At 32.9% G+C, this 20,703-nt stretch overlaps 1 protein-coding gene and 1 long non-coding RNA gene across 4 annotated transcripts; both read left to right on the forward strand.

Annotated features, from left to right (window-relative positions):
• The first annotated feature begins 3,578 nt into the window (after nucleotides 1–3,578).
• LOC145956990 (uncharacterized) lies at nucleotides 3,579–18,983 on the forward strand. Its single transcript, XR_014433447.1, has 2 exons — nucleotides 3,579–3,970; nucleotides 15,443–18,983. It is a non-coding gene; the product is annotated as an uncharacterized LOC145956990 (long non-coding RNA).
• Nucleotides 3,967–18,983, forward strand: LOC145956989 (uncharacterized). Of its 3 annotated transcripts, XM_083073216.1 has the most exons (3): nucleotides 6,837–7,089; nucleotides 8,863–9,979; nucleotides 14,934–18,983. In XM_083073216.1, the coding sequence occupies exons 2-3, from the start codon at nucleotides 8,866–8,868 to the stop codon at nucleotides 14,942–14,944; spliced, it is 1,125 nt and encodes a 374-aa protein (XP_082929342.1). In that variant the 5' UTR covers nucleotides 6,837–7,089; nucleotides 8,863–8,865; the 3' UTR covers nucleotides 14,945–18,983. The 3 variants fall into 3 exon arrangements, 1 of the variants encoding a protein (XP_082929342.1); XR_014433445.1 differs by lacking the exons at nucleotides 8,863–9,979; nucleotides 14,934–18,983 and adding an exon at nucleotides 8,416–8,817 and having other exon boundaries at nucleotides 3,967–7,089; XR_014433446.1 differs by lacking the exons at nucleotides 6,837–7,089; nucleotides 8,863–9,979 and adding an exon at nucleotides 13,358–13,607.
• Nucleotides 18,984–20,703: the final 1,720 nt, after the last annotated feature.

A 20,703-nucleotide genomic window follows, 5' to 3' on the forward strand; every position in this document is an offset into this window, starting at 1 on the left:
ATATGCATGCAATTGATATCACAAAATAATATATATAATATCTACATAGATATTATATTATTAAATATATAATTTAAAATTAATAATATATTATAAAAGTTATTTAAGTTGTATATATTACAAACAAATACATTAGAACAAGTAGTCATTGTTATATTTAATAAGACTTTTTGCTCTTCTATTAAGAGATTCAATTTTTATTATTATTTTTGTGATTTATGGTCCCTTAAAAAAATAAAAATAAAATTAAAAAAAAATGTGGTTAAACCGGTTTGATCCACTGGTTCATCAATTGAATCGAAAAATTGACCGGTTCAATCTAATTTAAAACAAGTCGATTGCATAACCGATCTAACTTAAGATTCGGACCGGCTAAATTACTAATTCCCGGTCTAACCGATCCGACCGAGAGATTTGATTCGATTTTTAAAACACTGCTTTCTCATATCGGTGTTAATGTTCACTTGGGATCGATTGCATCTATAGATAGATATATTTATACTTTTCGCATTTACTTTTCATTATTCTTGGGACACCAAATATTCTGAACTTTTTTGTATACCCTTTTCACCATTCTTTTGCCAAGCATAGATACATATCATACTTGTATTCTTCTAAAACCTTTGCAGCCATATAATACCCGAATCATTTCCTCTACCAGGCATTTGGTATGCAATTTTTTTTTTTTAATTTTTTTTATTTAAATAAAAATCTTGCTTTATCATTTTGTTAACTATTTAAAAATAAAATATTTTCAAAAAAACATTTTTGAGAATCATTTTTATTTCACTTTCTTACAAAAAGAATTCTCATGATAAAGTTAAGAATCCAACTTTCTTAAATTAGGAATTTTTTTATATATTTACAAAAATTACAATATTCCTTTTTTTAAAAAAATCCAATTAATATTTTCTTTACATATTATGGCTTAAACAACAAATACGAAAACACATTAATTTTATTAAATAATTAAAATATAAATCAAATTAAATAATTTATTAGACATATTTTTAATCACTTTTAATTATATATATATATATATATATTAAAAAATAAATAAAATCAGTGCAACGTTTCATCATAATTTTAATAAATTATTTTATTGTGTTATTTTGTTAAAAACATATTTTATTGCTACTAGGTAGGAAGAATTACTATTATTTTATCACTTTTCTTGTTAATCTAATAATAAAATTTAAATAATTATATAAATCTTATAAGATATGGTATTTTATAATTATTTAAAATTTATAAATTATAAAACTGCATTGTTGTTATTGTGATTTTTAACACCTAAATTTAACAAATTATTTAAGCAAAATTATGCTATATATATTTATTATTATTTTCTAATTTATTTATATTTTCATTTTCATTTTTATTTTGATTGTTAATTTAATTTTTTTATTATTATAATAAATCATGAAAACTATATTTTACACTTTGATTTAATGTAATTTTACATATATGTAAATTGTTGATTTATTATTTTAAATTAAATATATTTTATTATATACGATTATGACACAATTAAATATTATAAAAAAAACTCAATTTTTGTAAATGATATTTTTTGAAAAATATTTATATAGTTAGGAAAGGAACATTTTAACTAAGCGTGAGAACATTTATTTTCTCTAAAAACTTATATTGATATTCTAAAAAAAATTATAAATAATTAAATGAATTATAATTATTTAAAAAAATTATGGTTCTCAAAATTTATAATTTTTAAAAATTATAATTTATGAGTATGAAAAAATCTCTCTGCTATCAAACATCGATGTAAAAAGCCTTGGATCACATCATTAATATTAAAGTATTCCTCTTCTATGAATGGTCTTCAAAGTAAGAAAAATACATGAATATATTTATAGATAGATAAAGAATATTTTATTCTTTTCGATTTTATGCAATTTGCATCTATAGATAGATATATTTATACTTTTCGCATTTACTTTTTCATTATTCTTTGGACACCAAATATTCTGAACTTTTTAAAACCTTTGCAGCCATATAATTTTACGTTGTTTCTATTTAACCGAATCATTTTCTTATGAGTTTGGTATGTAAAATATTTTATTTTTCTAAAAAAATTTAATCGATAGTTTTAGTTTTTCTAATGTTTGGGTAATCATTTAAAAAATAAAATAAAATTCTAGGAATATAGTTTTTTAAAAATTATTTTTACCCATTTACTCACAAAAATATTTTCATGGAGATAGAAATTTAACTTTCTCAAGTTAAGAAAAAATTATAGTATCATTTTTTTAAAACAAAAAATAATTCTTTTTATTTCTGTTTCTCTTTTTTTCTTTCTCGTTTTCTCTCTTTCTCACTCTCACTCTCACTCCTTCTCTCTTTTTTTCTCTCCCTCTCCCCCTTTCTCTCCCTCTCCCCCTTTCTCTCTTTCTCGTTATTTGTTTTGTCTCATTCTCACTCTCCTTATCTTTCTCTATCCCTCTCATATCTCTATTTCTTTTCTTTCTAGTATTTAATTATTTCTTAATTTGTTAGTTTTAATAAAATTATTAAATTTTATTCTGTTTATATATTTTGATAGTATATGTTAACACTTTTCTATTTTTTTTATTTTAATGAAATGAAATAAAATAATATATTTTTATGATCACCTATCAATTTGAATTAATGAAACAAAATATTAAATGATTTTCATTTTTTTTTAAAATTTACAAACTTGATTTATATATTAATAATTTTAAATTCAATGGTTGAATCATTGAGATTTGATGTAGAACATGAGTTATTGAATGAAATAAGTTTAGATATATTTATTCTTGAAGTAAATAAATCCATCCTCGTGTATATATATATAGAATGTTTACTTGAAAAAACATGGAGAGTTAACTATTCACTCACTAAATTATGTCTTTAAATTTACATAACATATGAGTAGATTTTGACATGATTATTTGACTATCACTCTTATACATGTATTACATCCTTTAATGTAATAAAGACTTTAGAATGGCATGCTCCTTTTATGGAAAACATTTGAGTTGACAGTATTAATTATATTTTTACGAGAATACAATGAGGAGTCATTATTTTTTTAAAAAAGAAAGTTGGACACTGTAAAGATGTTAAAACAAAAGGGATTTCGTAATTAATAATGTTTATAAATTTTTTTAAGTAGAAACAATAGGGATTTTGAGACGTTATCTCACACACTTTCTAAAACAAAATATTAATTCATGCGATAATCAAATCATCAATCATGCAGGAATGGCAATTAAAACAGTCAACAATTAACTTTTTACCGGTAACAACAAAAATAAAATGGAAAGTTTGAGAAAAATCAAAGGGAAATGCTAATTTTGCTTTATCTTCACTAATGACTTTGGGAAGGAAATTTCCTACAAATTCCTTGAAACAATAAAATGGAAGTTTAAGAAGAAAATAAATTAAAATGAACTTTTATAACACCCCGTTTTTTAAATTATTATTATTATTATTATTATTATTATATAGTATTTGGTCAATATTATGTTATTATTATAAGAGAATATTATTTTATATGTTTTAAATAATTATTTATACGTTTTAAGGATAATTTGGGAATTGATAAATTATATATTTTACTTTAAAATTTAAAAGATTGATTTTATAAGATATTTTAATATTGAAATTATATTATTATATTTTGGTTAGAAGTATATTATTATTATTATAGAGGAAAAATATTTTATATTGTATATGTATTTATTTTATTTAATTATTTTGTGAAAAGAGAAGTGGGTCGGAAGAGAAGGAAGATGGATTGGATTGACCTAGCCAGTGGATTATTTTAAGAAAGTAATTAGGTATAGTTGACCTTATCTGTCTCATTTGCGTTCTGAAGAGTTAAAAAAGAAATAGAGGAAAAACAAAGAGCTTTGAGACGGAGTACCCAAGAAGAAATCATGAATAAATTTCCCTATACCAGAGTTATTTGGATTTACACAATCAGGTACGGGGAAAAGTGTTTATTTTTATGCAAAGTCACATGGGGAATGGGTAGAGGAGAAATTTCGTAAGACTATTGGTAAATTTACAATTGTTTCTATTTGAAGAATCGATGATTCCATTAAATTCTACGTGTATTGAGGATTAGGGATATGCAAACAATTAGCGAAGATGATCTAGGAGAGAAAATGAAATTGTAGAAAAGTGCCTATGAGTTAGGTTTTGGAAAAAATTGGAGTTTAACTATTTGAGTTAAGATTCTATAAAATTGATGATTCAATTGGGGTTTTATTTTGATTTATAAATGTGGTTATTATATTATTTGGTAAAATTGATGATTTAGATGATAATTAGATTTATTGGGATGTACTCTCTAAACTAGTGTTCTTGTAGATTGATGAGCACCCTTAATTATATGAATTAATGAGTAATTGAAAGATTTTAGTTATGGATGTACCTTAATATTTTTGTAATATCTTTCTATGTGATTAACCAAATTAATTTTCTTTTGTTGGGTTAAAAAATAGACACTTGGGGCTATAATTTAGACTCTAGAATCATGTAAAAATGTTAAGAATTGATTGAGTTATGCGAGTTATAAGTTCAGTCTCCATTTAGTGCGCGAAATATTAAGCTTTGTGTTGTTAGTCATGCGAGATGATCTTAACGATATTTTTAGGCTTTGTGTTCTTCACAAAAAATTGTAGCTTTGGGTGTTAGCTTTCTAATGGCTTTGGAATCACTTAAAAAGGATGTGTATAACTCAAGTTATGGTCAAAATAGTGAGTAGAAGTCAAGCTGTCAGGATTTACGGTGTCCGATGCGGATATTCTATTTTAGTTTGCGTTTTTAACGTTTTGGGACCCCCTTTTTGGCATGTTTGTGATACTTTATGATTTCTTAGTGATGCTTATAATACTTATGATATGATTGAATGAGTTTGATGTGGGATTGTGAAATATGGTATTATATTGATGGATTTTGATGATGTTGTAAATCGTATGATGTCCAGTAACAACTATTGTATGAAGAGATATAAATGGTGCGTGTGCTAGATGGAATGTAAATTAATTGTGAATTAAAGATTGATATGTATAAGGAGGTTGTGCAAAATATTTGTATGACTTATTATTTTATGTGAAAATGTTGGTTGTGCATGTGATGTGGAATTGAATTGTGAACTGTGATGTGATAATTGGACACAGTTGTATGCGTGACATCATGTCGTAAGGGTATGCACATGATATGGTGCTATTTATGGATTGTTGTGGGCATGGTTGTAAGTGTGATATGATACTAGATGTGTGATGCATCAAATACAGTCGTATGCGTGATATCAGAGCACTTAATGTAATGCCCAGTTTATATTTTCGCCTTAATGATATTATCACAATTATATCATTAATAATATTTTTACAAGAACAGAGAAAATTTTGTGAACTTATTAAATTACATATCGTTCTAAAAATATTTACAATAACGTACTATTTTATACATTATTCGTTTCTTCCACTTCTATTACAATATTTACATTGATGATGAAAATAAATTTACAATTGAATTAACATGATTGGCAGAAAAAAAATATTATAATAGGTTCATCAAACAACCTTCACATTCCAATTCCCTCCACGGAAGACAACAGTAATAACAAGGACCTGGAATCACGGGTAGATCCATCTATTTTGTAATATATTTATAAAAAATAAAAAAATAAAAAAATAAAGAGTGAGAACAAATATCAAATAAATACAAATAATTCAATAGAATGTACAGAATTATTTATAATCCTTATTAAACATATATATATATATATATTAAATTTTTATGTTATAATAAAATTTGAATTATACTTGTAGTGACTAGTCAGGATAAATGAGCATCATCATAATACTAACCAACAAAAGGATATTTCACCTTAACAAACAAGAGGATATTTCACCTTCATTCCTTACTCATTTAAATCCCCATGGTCAAATCTCTAGCTACAAATAATTCAAACTTTATCTTCTATGGCCATAGAATAATATTTATCTTCATCAATACATGAAGAAATAACAACAAGACGAGTTCAAGATATCAAAACTATATTATAGTTGATTATAAAATATATTTACATTAAATAAATTCGAATAATATTTACGTAAAAAGAATATATTAAGAGTCTCAATCATATAAATGAAAATGATAATCATTATAAAATAATTAAACACATAAACTATGAACACCTTATTAATTATTATGAGTAAAAATTATTATAGATTAAGCAAATAGGTGAGGTTAGGGAAACCTCACTAAATAAATACGCATAAAATATGACATGAATAAATAAATATAATAGCATATAAAATTTTAAAAAGATAAAGTTCTCATCCCCTTTACCTCAGAACATCGACTTATCTATCAAAAATCTTCAAGATTCTCCTCCTACTCATGACGACCATAATTGGAACGACCTGTTTCCAACTAAGGTCTTTAAGCATTTTTATAATTCAGAACGGCCCGTTCTAGTTTTGGAACATCCCATTTTGGGCTAACAAAAAATAAGCCTATTTCATAGTTTGGAACGGCCCGTTTCACCTTTTGGAACGGCCCGTTCTGGGACAACAAAAATAGGTTATTTTCATAATTTGGAATGGCCCGTTCTAGGCCTTAAAAAAATAATAATAAAATAAATAAATAAATAAATAATATTAATTATTTAATTATAAAACCCATTTAATAATCTATAAATATAAAATAAGTGATAATTAACTATTATATTAGTAAAAATTTTAGGACGTTACAATATCGATACCGGTAGTGGAATGCATTAGCACAGTCGGGTGCGTAACACGATGCTGGACGTGTGATGTGTGAGACCCATGATGTTTGTTTTTTTTTTCTTCCCCGGACCCTCACCCACTCTCACTTGTTTTCTCTTTTGGGCACATAGTGGTTGATCTTTCTTTTCTCTCAATTCTTAACCTTATTCAAATCTCTTTTTCTAGCTAAATCCGTGAGTGATTTTGAAGACCCTTCTTTGCAAGCTGGAAGCTAAGGGTAGCATACCGTGTGCGGAGTTCTCTTCCTCTTCTTCCCTTCCATACTCGTCTTCCCGGAGCTTGGAGTTTTTGAGCCAAGGTAAGGGAAGTTAGTTGTTTATGCTGATTGTTTAGAAGTGAGTTAGAAACTCACTTGATGGCTGATTTTTGTGGATTGATGGTGGTGCTTGATGAAAATTTGGGGTTTTTGATGATTGATGCATGTATATTGTAATTGTTGATGTTTTTGGATTGTATGTGGTTGGTAGATCATGTTTTGAGGGTAAACATTGATGGATTTTAGCTGAAAAATAAAAAGGGAAGCCATGGAAGTGTAGAATTTCTGCACTTGGTGCTGAAACGAAAAAGGAAGCCCAGGAGAAAATGAGCTGGCAGAGAGTTACAGCTAAAGCGCTGGATTGAGCGCTGCAGCGGTGGGCCTAGATGACCGAATTTGGTCTTGAGGTCTTCATGAAAGTTGTAGCCCTGGATGTTAGCTTTCCAATAGCGTTGGAATCACCCAAAAAGGAGGTCTAGAACTCTAGATATGGCAGTTTTAGTGAAGAGAGGTCAGGCTGCCAGCATTGGTTATAACTGTTTCGGTTTTTATAATTTTTCACAAGGTAGATGAAATAATTTGGACTCGGTGTCTTCATGAGAGTTGTAGAACATCTTCTTATCTTTCATATGAGATAAGGATGAGTATGATAGGAGTGCTATAACGCCATATATGTCTGTTTTAGTGAAGAGGGGTCAAGCTGCCAGTATTCCTTATAGCTGTTGCGGTTTTTATCATTTTTTTTTACATGGTAGATGAAGGAATTAGGATTTGGTGTCTTCATAAGAGTTATAGGAAATCTTCTTATCTTTAATATGAGATAAGGATGAGCCTGATAGGAGCATTATAACTCCAGATATTCTATGATTAGTAATGGTTGTCACTTCACAATGAGTGATTAAGATATGTTGAAGGTTGTTTTGGATGTGTTATTTCATGAATATGTTGACTAATATTGATTAACGTTGTTGAGACGAGTTGAGTTGTATCAGTTGTACATTATTGTAAGTTGCTATGTTGAGCGGTACGGTTGTGTTGTGTTGTGTGTTGATATTGGTTGTTGTAGGCCGCAAGGCTGAGTTGTTGTAGGCCGAAAGGCTGAGTTGTTGTACGCCGCAAGGCTGAGTTGTTGTAGGTCGAAAGGCTGAGTTGTTGTATGAGATCTCCGAGTTGATATGCATGACGACGCATTACATGAATATTGATGACCAAGTTGAAAAATCAATGGGATGTATGTTGATGAAGTGTTGATAGTTGTGGTTATTTATATTTCTTAAATTTTCTATATGTTATTTCTTTTATACTAGCTTACCCTTTTGTTGTTTCCATGTGGTTGGACTGCAATGATCATACTATGTATGGGAGCAGAGCAGGGATAGGTGGTGTATCTGTAGCTGGAAGGTGGAGCTGAATCCTTTAGGATGCTTTGTTTGTTTTTCAGTCACTTGGCATAGTGATTTTTGATGAAATGTTTGTATTGTACGCCCTAACTCTAGTTGGATTGGAACATTCGTATATATTTATATTCTAGATCCTATATTTATATACTCGTTCTATTCTACCTAGTGTTTCCGGTGTGCTGTGGTTGTGAGTGTAGTGGCCTGTCGGGTCGTTACACTTTAATGGTATCAGAGCAGTTAGAGTCTAGTGGACACTCTTTGGGGGTGGTCCCTTTAGGCTTTTTGCTGTGTTAGCTCTGTGCTGTGTTGTTTTGCTATGATGTCTTTTGTGCTAAAATTTCTGTGTTGAATTATTGTGCTGTCAATTAATGTATGGTTTAGTTATTGTTTATTAAAGATGTTGTTACCTTTGTAGAAGATGACTAGGACCAATGAGCAGATAGCCCGTGCCCTTGAGATGTTGAGCATGGCTATGCAGCAGCAAAATGCCTATTTTGCTAGGATGGAGGCTGAAAGAACTGCAACTGGTGCATCAAGACCTGCAGGGTCACAGGAGAGCCGAGATCTTGCTGAGTTTAGGAAGTGTAACCCTCCGCAGTTTGCTGGAGATGGGGATTCAGAGGTAGCTGACCGCTGGATCCGTGAGTTGGAAAAGATCTTTACTGTTCTGGGATGTCCTCCAGAGAGGAGGATAGCATATGCTGTGTATATGCTTGTGGGAGAGGCTGAGCATTGGTGGAGAGGCACCTATCAGATGCTTGCTGCTAGAGGAGCCACAGTTGATTGGGAGTGCTTCCGAACGGTATTTATGGAGAAGTACTTTCCGGAAAGCGTGAGGCATGCCAAGGAGGCAGAGTTTATGCGACTGCATCAGGGAGGGATGACAGTTTTTGAGTATGCGATGAAATTCGAACACCTGGCCCGTTTTTATTCGCAAAGTATGCCTGAGGCTTGGAAATGCAGGAAATTTGCTAATGGTTTGAGATATGAGCTGAAGAGGATGGTGGTGCCTATGGCCATCACAGAGTTTCCTGCCTTGGTAGAGAAGGCAAGGGTGGTAGAGCAATTGGAGGGTGGTAATCGTATTGTGAGGACTGCAGGTGGGCCATCTGGGTCCAAGAAGGGTGAGAGTCAGAGGAAGCCATATGATAGGCCCCAATCACAACAAGGGGGTTCTTTCATTAGGCAATCTGCCGAGGCTACCAGAGGAGGGGGACAGAGTGGAAGTGTTGCCCTTAGATGTTACAGGTGTGGTGGACCCCATTTGATCAAGGATTGTCCCCACACTGAGAGCAAATGTTTCAGATGTCAGCAGATGGGCCATGTGTCTTTCAACTGTCCCACCAGGAGTAGACCAGAGAGGAGTACTCAAAGGAGTGATGCACAGAGAGTTGATACTCAGAAGAATAGTGTACAGAGGACTGAGACTCAGAGGGGTGACAAACCCACTACAGCCGGTAGAGTATTTGCTTTAACGGGTGCTGAGGCTTCGACTTCTTCTGACTTAGTGAAGGGGAAGGGCAAGGCTGCTGGTAAGGATGTAATGCTTTTGTTTGATTCTGGGGCTTCCCATTCTTTTATTTCCTATGCCTGTGTTGCTAGGTTGGGAGTGCCTGTGTGTGATTTAGGGTTAAGACTGCTAGTGTCGACGCCCGCTTCTGCTTCAGTAGTTGCTTCTGAACTATGTGCTAGCTGCCCCATTGTTGTGAATGGGAAGAAATACAAGGTAAACTTGATTTGTTTGCCTTTAGTTGATATTGACATAATCTTAGGGATGGATTGGTTATCTGCCAATCGTATCATTATAGATTGTGCCAATAGGCGGTTGATCTTTCCTCAGGAGGAGGATGAGTTGTTGATTTCAGCTAGCCAAGCTGAATTATTGTGGAGGAATGGAGCAAAGTGTTGCCTCCTTCTTTCTATGATGAGTGTGGAGACTGAGAGGGTCATTTCTGAGATAGATGTGGTGAGAGACTTTGTTGAAGTGTTTCCTGATGAGGTGCCTGGGTTGCCTCCTGTTAGGGAGATAGAGTTTAGCATTGATCTAGTTCCAGATGCGGGGCCAGTGTCGGTGGCTCCCTATAGGATGGCTCCTGCCGAGCTGATTGAGTTGAAAGGTCAGTTGGAAGACTTATTGGAGAAGCAGTTGGTGCGGCCAAGCGTTTCACCGTGGGGTGCTCCTGTGTTGTTGGTGAAGAAGAAGGATGGGAGTAGTCGACTTTGTGTGGATTACCGGCAGTTGAACAAATTGACCATTAAGAACAAATATCCTCTGCCCCGGATAGATGACTTAATGGATCAGCTGAAGGGAGCATCAGTGTTTTCTAAGATTGATTTGAGGTCAGGCTATCACCAAATTAGGGTGAAGGAGGGTGACATACCGAAGACTGCTTTCAGGACTAGGTATGGTCACTATGAATATGTTGTGATGCCATTCGGTGTGACCAACGCTCCTGCAGTGTTCATGGATTACATGAATAGAATCTTCCGACCATTCTTGGATAAATACGTGGTGGTGTTCATAGATGATATCTTGATTTATTCAAGAACCTGGGAAGAGCATGAAGAGCACTTGAGGGTGGTGCTGGAGATTTTGAAGGCGAAGCAACTATATGCTAAGCTTTCAAAATGTGAGTTCTGGTTAAATGAAGTGAAATTCTTGGGCCATGTGATTTCGGCTGAGGGAATTGTTGTTGATCCGGCTAAGGTGGAGTCGGTGATACAGTGGGAGCGTCCAAGAACTGTCACTGACATTCGGAGCTTTGTGGGTTTGGCGGGTTACTATCGACGGTTCATTGAAGGATTCTCCAGGATAGTAGCGCCTCTAACCCAGTTGACGAGGAAGGAGCAGCCGTTCATTTGGACAGATGCCTGTGAGCAGAGTTTTGAGGAGTTGAAGAGAAGGTTGACTACTTCTCCTGTGTTGGTGTTGCCAAATTCTGGTGAGCCCTTTGATGTGTATTGTGATGCTTCTCACCAGGGTCTTGGGTGTGTGTTGATGCAACACGGGAAAGTAGTGGCCTACGCTTCAAGGCAACTGAAGAACCATGAGAGGAATTATCCCACTCATGACCTGGAATTGGCAGCGGTTGTTTTTGCCTTAAAGATATGGCGACACTATTTGTATGGTGCACGGTTCAGCGTCTTTAGTGATCATAAGAGTCTGAAGTATCTGTTTGACCAGAAGGAGCTAAACGTGAGGCAGAGACGGTGGATGGAGTTTCTGAAGGACTATGACTTCCAGTTGATGTATCATCCTGGTAAGGCCAATGTTGTGGCGGATGCATTGAGTAGGAAATCCATCCACATGTCAAGTATGATGGTGAAGGAGTTGGAATTAATTGAGAAATTTAGAGATTTGAACCTTGGGGTGGAGTTAGCTCAGGATCACATTAGTTGTGGGATGATCACCACAACTAATGAGTTCTTGAGGCAGGTTGGACTAAAACAGTTACAAGATGTGGAGTTGGTGAAGCTTCTTGGTTTGCTGGGTACTGAGAAGGCAATTGGTTTTGAACTAGGAGAAGACGGGATCTTGAGGTTTAAAGGCAGAATTTGCCTACCCCAGGATGCTGAGCTGAAGAGAGCTGTGTTGGATGAAGGCCACAAGAGTAGACTTAGCATACACCCGGGTATGACTAAGATGTACCAAGACCTCAAGAAGACTTTCTGGTGGTCTGGTATGAAGAGGGAGATAGCTGAATATGTGGCGGCCTGTCTGACCTGTCAGAAGGCGAAGGTTGAGCATCAGAAGCCGAGTGGGTTGATGCAGCAGATTGAGATTCCAGAGTGGAAGTGGGATAGCATTACTATGGATTTCGTTGTGGGGTTGCCTAGGTCAGCTAGAAACAGTGATGCTATTTGGGTAGTTGTTGATCGTTTGACCAAGTGTGCACATTTCTTGCCTGTCAACATCAAGTGGTCCTTGGAGAAGCTAACACAATTGTATGTGAAAGAAATAGTACGGTTGCATGGGGTGCCTTCTAGTATTATTTCAGACAGAGATCCAAGGTTCACTTCTAGATTTTGGCAGAGTCTACACCAAGCCTTAGGCACGAAATTGAAATTGAGCTCTGCTTATCATCCACAGACGGATGGTCAGTCAGAAAGGACAATCCAGTCCTTGGAGGATCTACTTAGGGCTTGTGTGTTAGACCACTTGGGTAGCTGGGAGGAGGTCTTACCGTTGGTCGAGTTCACCTACAACAACAGTTTTCATGCAAGCATTAGGATGGCACCATTTGAAGCGTTGTATGGCAGAAGATGTAGGACTCCTCTGTGCTGGTATCAGGAAGGTGAGTCAGTGGTGGTAGGTCCGGAGATAATCCTACAGACCACTGAGAAAGTAAAGATGATTCAGGAAAGGATGAAGACTGCGCAGAGTAGACAGAAGTCGTATGCTGACAAGAGGCGCAAGCCTTTGGAGTTTGCTGAGGGGGAACATGTGTTTTTGAAGGTGACTCCGACCTCTGGTGTAGGTAGAGCACTGAAAGCAAAGAAGTTGACACCGAGGTTTGTCGGTCCCTATCAGATAATACAGCGTGTGGGTCCGGTTGCTTATCGGTTGGCTTTACCTCCGTCTCTTTCGAACCTACACGATGTATTTCATGTATCTCAGTTGAGAAAGTACGTTCATGACCCGAGTCATGTGGTGGAACTGGATGATGTGCAAGTGAAGGAGAACCTGACCTTTGAGAAGTTGCCCGTAGCTATAGTTGATCATAAGCTGAAGGAGTTGAGGGGCAAGTCCATTACTCTAATGAAGGTATTGTGGGATGCAACTACTGGTGAGGCTACTTGGGAGGTGGAACAGCAGCTCAGGGAGCGTTACCCCTTTCTTTTCCCAAGTAAGTCTATTTTCGAGGACGAAAACTCTTGTTGTTGGGGAGGTTGTGAGACCCATGATGTTTGTTTTTTTTTTCTTCCCCGGACCCTCACCCACTCTCACTTGTTTTCTCTTTTGGGCACATAGTGGTTGATCTTTCTTTTCTCTCAATTCTTAACCTTATTCAAATCTCTTTTTCTAGCTAAATCCGTGAGTGATTTTGAAGACCCTTCTTTGCAAGCTGGAAGCTAAGGGTAGCATACCGTGTGCGGAGTTCTCTTCCTCTTCTTCCCTTCCATACTCGTCTTCCCGGAGCTTGGAGTTTTTGAGCCAAGGTAAGGGAAGTTAGTTGTTTATGCTGATTGTTTAGAAGTGAGTTAGAAACTCACTTGATGGCTGATTTTTGTGGATTGATGGTGGTGCTTGATGAAAATTTGGGGTTTTTGATGATTGATGCATGTATATTGTAATTGTTGATGTTTTTGGATTGTATGTGGTTGGTAGATCATGTTTTGAGGGTAAACATTGATGGATTTTAGCTGAAAAATAAAAAGGGAAGCCATGGAAGTGTAGAATTTCTGCACTTGGTGCTGAAACGAAAAAGGAAGCCCAGGAGAAAATGAGCTGGCAGAGAGTTACAGCTAAAGCGCTGGATTGAGCGCTGCAGCGGTGGGCCTAGATGACCGAATTTGGTCTTGAGGTCTTCATGAAAGTTGTAGCCCTGGATGTTAGCTTTCCAATAGCGTTGGAATCACCCAAAAAGGAGGTCTAGAACTCTAGATATGGCAGTTTTAGTGAAGAGAGGTCAGGCTGCCAGCATTGGTTATAACTGTTTCGGTTTTTATAATTTTTCACAAGGTAGATGAAATAATTTGGACTCGGTGTCTTCATGAGAGTTGTAGAACATCTTCTTATCTTTCATATGAGATAAGGATGAGTATGATAGGAGTGCTATAACGCCATATATGTCTGTTTTAGTGAAGAGGGGTCAAGCTGCCAGTATTCCTTATAGCTGTTGCGGTTTTTATCATTTTTTTTTACATGGTAGATGAAGGAATTAGGATTTGGTGTCTTCATAAGAGTTATAGGAAATCTTCTTATCTTTAATATGAGATAAGGATGAGCCTGATAGGAGCATTATAACTCCAGATATTCTATGATTAGTAATGGTTGTCACTTCACAATGAGTGATTAAGATATGTTGAAGGTTGTTTTGGATGTGTTATTTCATGAATATGTTGACTAATATTGATTAACGTTGTTGAGACGAGTTGAGTTGTATCAGTTGTACATTATTGTAAGTTGCTATGTTGAGCGGTACGGTTGTGTTGTGTTGTGTGTTGATATTGGTTGTTGTAGGCCGCAAGGCTGAGTTGTTGTAGGCCGAAAGGCTGAGTTGTTGTACGCCGCAAGGCTGAGTTGTTGTAGGTCGAAAGGCTGAGTTGTTGTATGAGATCTCCGAGTTGATATGCATGACGACGCATTACATGAATATTGATGACCAAGTTGAAAAATCAATGGGATGTATGTTGATGAAGTGTTGATAGTTGTGGTTATTTATATTTCTTAAATTTTCTATATGTTATTTCTTTTATACTAGCTTACCCTTTTGTTGTTTCCATGTGGTTGGACTGCAATGATCATACTATGTATGGGAGCAGAGCAGGGATAGGTGGTGTATCTGTAGCTGGAAGGTGGAGCTGAATCCTTTAGGATGCTTTGTTTGTTTTTCAGTCACTTGGCATAGTGATTTTTGATGAAATGTTTGTATTGTACGCCCTAACTCTAGTTGGATTGGAACATTCGTATATATTTATATTCTAGATCCTATATTTATATACTCGTTCTATTCTACCTAGTGTTTCCGGTGTGCTGTGGTTGTGAGTGTAGTGGCCTGTCGGGTCGTTACATGATGCGTCAGTAAGGGCTTGTACGTGATCTATTGCTAGATGTGTGACATAATGTATATGTGCAATTTGTTTATATGTACATATGTGAATTGTGATGAGATGATGAAATATGTGGATTTGAGAAATGATGTTGAACATGTTTGAATGATGAATATTGTGTTTATAAATCATATTGCTTTGAGATTGTTTTGTTAAATTTCGTGATGTATTTTCTATATAAATATCTTCTTTTCTCACCGTACATTTGTGATTGTTTTTAGGTAAGGAAAATATGGACATGAGTGACATTCAAGGTACCAATAATTGAGTCATGAGAGTGCTCTGATGGTGTGACATCGAGGCAAGGGTCTTCTAGGACTTTAATTATTATTATAATTGAAATTTTTACATTTCTTTTGAAACTATTTACAAACTTATTTGCTTTCTAAACTTTATTTTAAATTGATCGGATATTGAAAATGTATTTTCTTTTAAAGATTTGAACCATTTTACCCGTGTTAAAGTAACTTTTTTTATATTATTTTATATATGTATTATAGTAGAATGGGTGTCACACCTTTGAAATTTATTTTATTTGGTTTTAGTTTATTTTCACCATTAAAAAAATGCATTGAATGAATCTACCAATTTACTATCGGAATTACTAATTTTGAGCTAGCTTTGTATAATATTTAGGTTTAGCATTAAAAGTATATATAAAAAATGATAAAATTATTTTTAAAAAAAAGTGCATATAAAAAGTATCAGGAAACTGAGCGAAACCCAAAAAACGATAATGATGAGAAATAAAGAATCAGCAAAGTGGACCTTTCTGAAATGGACCCAGTGACAGCAACAGAACAAAACCATCCAAGGAAAAAAGATGCGGGGATAGCTAATTGTGGTAGCAAGTTACTAACAAGAAGCACGCAAGAGGAAGAGTTGGGTCCAAATTCATGTTCGAACAAAGCCTAATCGAATCTGCCCCAAAATTAATAGGTCAGCATCAGGTGCACGTGCAACATATATACCCTTAGAATTGACTTAGAGGTACAATGTTAAAGTCATTTCCATTGGCCAGTTTTAAAAAAATTAATTTGAGTTGACTATGATTGATTCACTTGTATTAAAAATATAAAAAAAATTATTAAATTTTATAAGAAATATATATTATAGTTTTATATTTTAGAATTATAATTACATTAACAATAATATATATATATATATATATATAAAATAATCACAACTAACTTAATAAATTTATAATCAAATAATATCAAAGTTATTATATAAAATATTCACATACATTATCAAATTAATATTAATTATTATGATTCATAATTAGTATGATTGTATAAATATATAATTACATAATTTAAAATTTGAAAATCTAAAAAATAAAAAAATAAAATAAAAAATATATTAAGTCAATCCAATTTATTAGGGAATGACTTAAGGTGAGTTGAGTTGTTAGTAAGAAACCAAAATTTTTTTTATAACAAAAAATAAGTTAAATATTTTAGTCTAATTTAACTCAAGCACATGATGAGACGAGTGAATTTATAAATTTTGATTCACTTGGACAATTCTACTTAGAGGTTAGAGGTAACTAATTTAAATAATTTGTATAAGATTATTTAAATTATAAGCATATGTTAGGCAAATCATTGTGAATAACAATTATAAGTATGACAAATCATATGCATGTCAAATAATCTTTGAGTATGTATAATGTTTCATGATATGACAAAAGATCTCTATGACATGTGTCATATGCACACAAATCAACAAATCGACAAATATACATTATGTCTTGTGTTTGGTAGCACATGCATACAAATCAAGAGTTTATGTCCACTACATCTCATATTTGTATGCAACTGAATTGTATTTGGAGATTAATGCTTTGATGTATTATGAATGAGTTATTATTTTTTTTATAGTTTTAAATATATGTTTAATACCGACAATATTGCTATAAAGAATGTATTGTGTGTGTTTGGTTATTCATCTCTTATTTCATGTCATGAATTATAGTGAAAAGTTTTCTTACTCTCCTTGTTTCAATGTCTTTATTGTTTTATATGTTGTTACAAATAATATGCTCATCAGAATATCGATGATGTTGGTAACTAGGCCTAGAACTTGTATTGGAAATAGTTGTCCCAATGTCTTTATATTATTTTTGAGACTTTTCATGAATTTTTCTCTTCACATATTCTTGTGTCCGACAACACCAAAAACACACCCAAAAAATCTAATAAAAAGTAAAATGAGTGTAAAGTAGTTTGATCTAATTTTATTACTAATTTAAATTAAAAATAAATTTTAAAAATATAAATTATACTCGATAATTACCTAAAATTACTTAAAAATATAGAAATATTTGAGTATTATCAAATTTATCATTAAACTATAATGTCTCTGCACTTGAAAATCTTAACAAGTCAAGCCGAATGAAATAATTAGTAAAATGGGACGGATCGTGCATACTTTACTCGACGAACACAGTACTGGGACTATGAGCTTTTAAAATGTAAATGGCGTTGCATTACTGAAAAAGATGTCTAATATTTTTTTCGAATGACCTTCAATTATTAATACAAAGGAGATTCGTTTCAATTTGATTTTGGATTAATGTTGAACAAGTTATGGCACTTTATTTTAAAATTATCTGCCGACCAAACAACCACAAGAAGCGATCCTGGCCTGAAAAAATCCATCAGAAGCGAAAGTGGGTTTCATATAGATTCTAAAAGTTTTTAATTGCTCTGGCCAAATTAAAATATTCTCTTGTCCTTTTTTATTCCTAAATATTCCCTTTACTAGGTGTGCGAGACACCAAACTCATGAAAATTTTTCATCCAGTTTTTGCTGTTTATGAATCTCTGAATTACTATAATTCTGGTGTGCTTTTGATTGTTATAAGCATCCTATAAAAAAATTCAAAATTGATCACCTGTTTACGAGTAAATATTACATTTTCCTTATCAATTATAGTTATGATGGGTGCTCTTTCATAGGGATATCAAATAAACATGTATCCATAAATAATACTCAAACCCGTTTCGACTTTGACGAAAAAATATTTGATTTGACCGAGTATAGATACATGTATGGGTAAAACGTGAAATATTAAACTAGGGATGGATATATAATTACTCGTCTCGTCCCGTCTCCGTCCCCGATTCGATTATTTTAAAAAAAATTTATATTTAAGAATTAGTGCTTCTAAAATCTCTTGATTAAAATATGAAATAGACAAATAACTCAATTACCATTGTAGTATAATAAAAAGATAAGTTAAAAATATTGTGTCCTTTTTGAAAAAAATAATTAATTTTTTACGAGTACGAATATAAATACGAATATATCCAATACAAATTTGAATAGGGGTGAGCAACGGGTGGGTTTGGTCGGGTTCGGGTGAAAAATGTCTAACTCATTGTAAACCGACTTTGAAAAAATGTGACCCATATCCGACCGACTGAGCTTTCGATTTGAAGAGGTTCGGGTTAAAATGGATTCGGATTTAAGCGGGTGGGTATAATCGGGTTTGAATTTTTTTGTAAACCAATTTATCTTAAGGAAGATGAAGCTTAAAACGATAAAAAAATATTTTTAAAATAGTGTATAAAAATAGAATGAAGGTGACAATAGATGGTGTAAGTAGATTCGTAGTTGAAACATTTACAAACTAAAGAAGTAAAAATAAAAGATAACAAAATTCATAGTTGTTACATGGAAAAGAAATATAAAGTTAGATTACAAAATCATAAGAAATCACAGTCACACAAAATGTACTCAAAATGGAGATAAGAAGATGGAAAAGAAAGACAAAGAAAGAAGCAAAAAGATAACTCTAAAAATGGACTAGTGTGTTGAGAAGTTGAATGAGGAAGGAGAAGACAAAATAAATATCTAAGTTATGAGAAAAAGGAAAAAAATAAGTTACAAATTGATGGCTATATTATACTTGAAATAAAGATTTTTAAGTTTGGACCATTGTTGTTTAGTTATACAAAAGTAATAAAAATTTAAACTTATCTCATTTTCGGTTGGGTTCGGTTTTTGGCAGGTTTAAAAATTCAAAACCGAACCCGCCCAATATAACCCGTATAAAATCAAAATTTTAACCCGATTTACCCATAAAACCCGCCCGAACCCACCCAAAAACAATATTTTTTATCGGATTTTTCGGGTTCGGTTCGGGTGTCGGTTTAATGCTCACCCCTAGATTTGAACTATGGGTACAAGAATGGGTATCATAAAACCTATACCGTCCCGCCCTATTGACATGCCTAATTTTTACTGTGTAATCCACCGAAGAGAAACTAATATCCATCTACATTTGCAAAACCTACAACAAACGCTAAGATAGAAATTCTAGATTATTTAAATATTTTTAGTTTTTAGAGCTTATTTAAATATTTTAAAAATTATTCAAAAAGATAAATATGAATAATTTGTAACAAGAGTGAATCCTCAAACAAGTTTAAACTACTGCATGTTGAACTGTAAAGAATGCGTTAGTGGGCCGCACGCTTACTTCTCCCTCTGTTCTATTTTTCTATCCAACCAAAAATTATCAATTCTCTGCTACGTCTTTCTTTTCTATTTTCTCTCTTCGAATTGTCACCCAAAAAAAAAATAAAAACAATACCTTAGGCTTATTTAGAAGAATTTATAAACAAGTTTTTTGAACTTATATTATAGTATCTATGAGGATTTTGAGAGAGTTTATGAAAACATCTTTTGAACGATTCATAATATGTGTCTTTACCTTATTTTTACAAGTTTTTCAAGATAGCTTATATAAACTTTATAAACCGACTCACCTTCAAATTTCGACAATGTCAAGCATACAAATTATCAATATCGTAGATATCACTTTTTATAACGGTTATTTTGGATTTTCTACCTCAGTTATGAAATCAACATAAATACAACTGATATGTAATCCATCTCACTTATGAAATTGACATAAATTCAAGTGATATGAAAAATCTACACTTTTTATGTCGGTCAAACATTTGATACAGAGAGCGACCTTTTTATGTCAAATGCCAAAATTTATAATAAGATTAAATATGTTTTTAGTTTTTGAATTTTTATTTCAGTTTTTGTTTTTAATTCTTTAACGAATTTTATTTGATTTTAGTTTGTGAATATTTTTCTCCATAAACAAAAAAATAAATTATATTAGGGACCAAAATGTTAATAGGAAAAAAGTTTAAAGACTAAAATTGAAAATTGGTTTAAAGTTTAGAAACTAAAATTAGTTAAAAAAATTCAAGGTCTCAAAAATAAAGATTGATAGAAGTATAGGAACTTAAAATATATTTAATTCATTTATATAATATAGGTGTCAAAATTAGTGTTATAGCACATTTAACGCCTACTTTCTATGTGATAATGATAAATAGAGTTTAGACTTTCTCTTTATTAGTTCTTGTCATAATCAACATATAGAAAGTGGGATTATTTTTTATATCTTATATTCATTTTATTATTTTCGCTCCTTGTAAATAAAAAATAATAG

The sequence above is a fragment of the Cajanus cajan genome, chromosome 4, assembly GCF_000230855.2.
Source record: "Cajanus cajan strain Asha chromosome 4, NIPB_CcT2T_4, whole genome shotgun sequence".
Classification (NCBI taxonomy): Eukaryota; Viridiplantae; Streptophyta; class Magnoliopsida; order Fabales; family Fabaceae; genus Cajanus; species Cajanus cajan.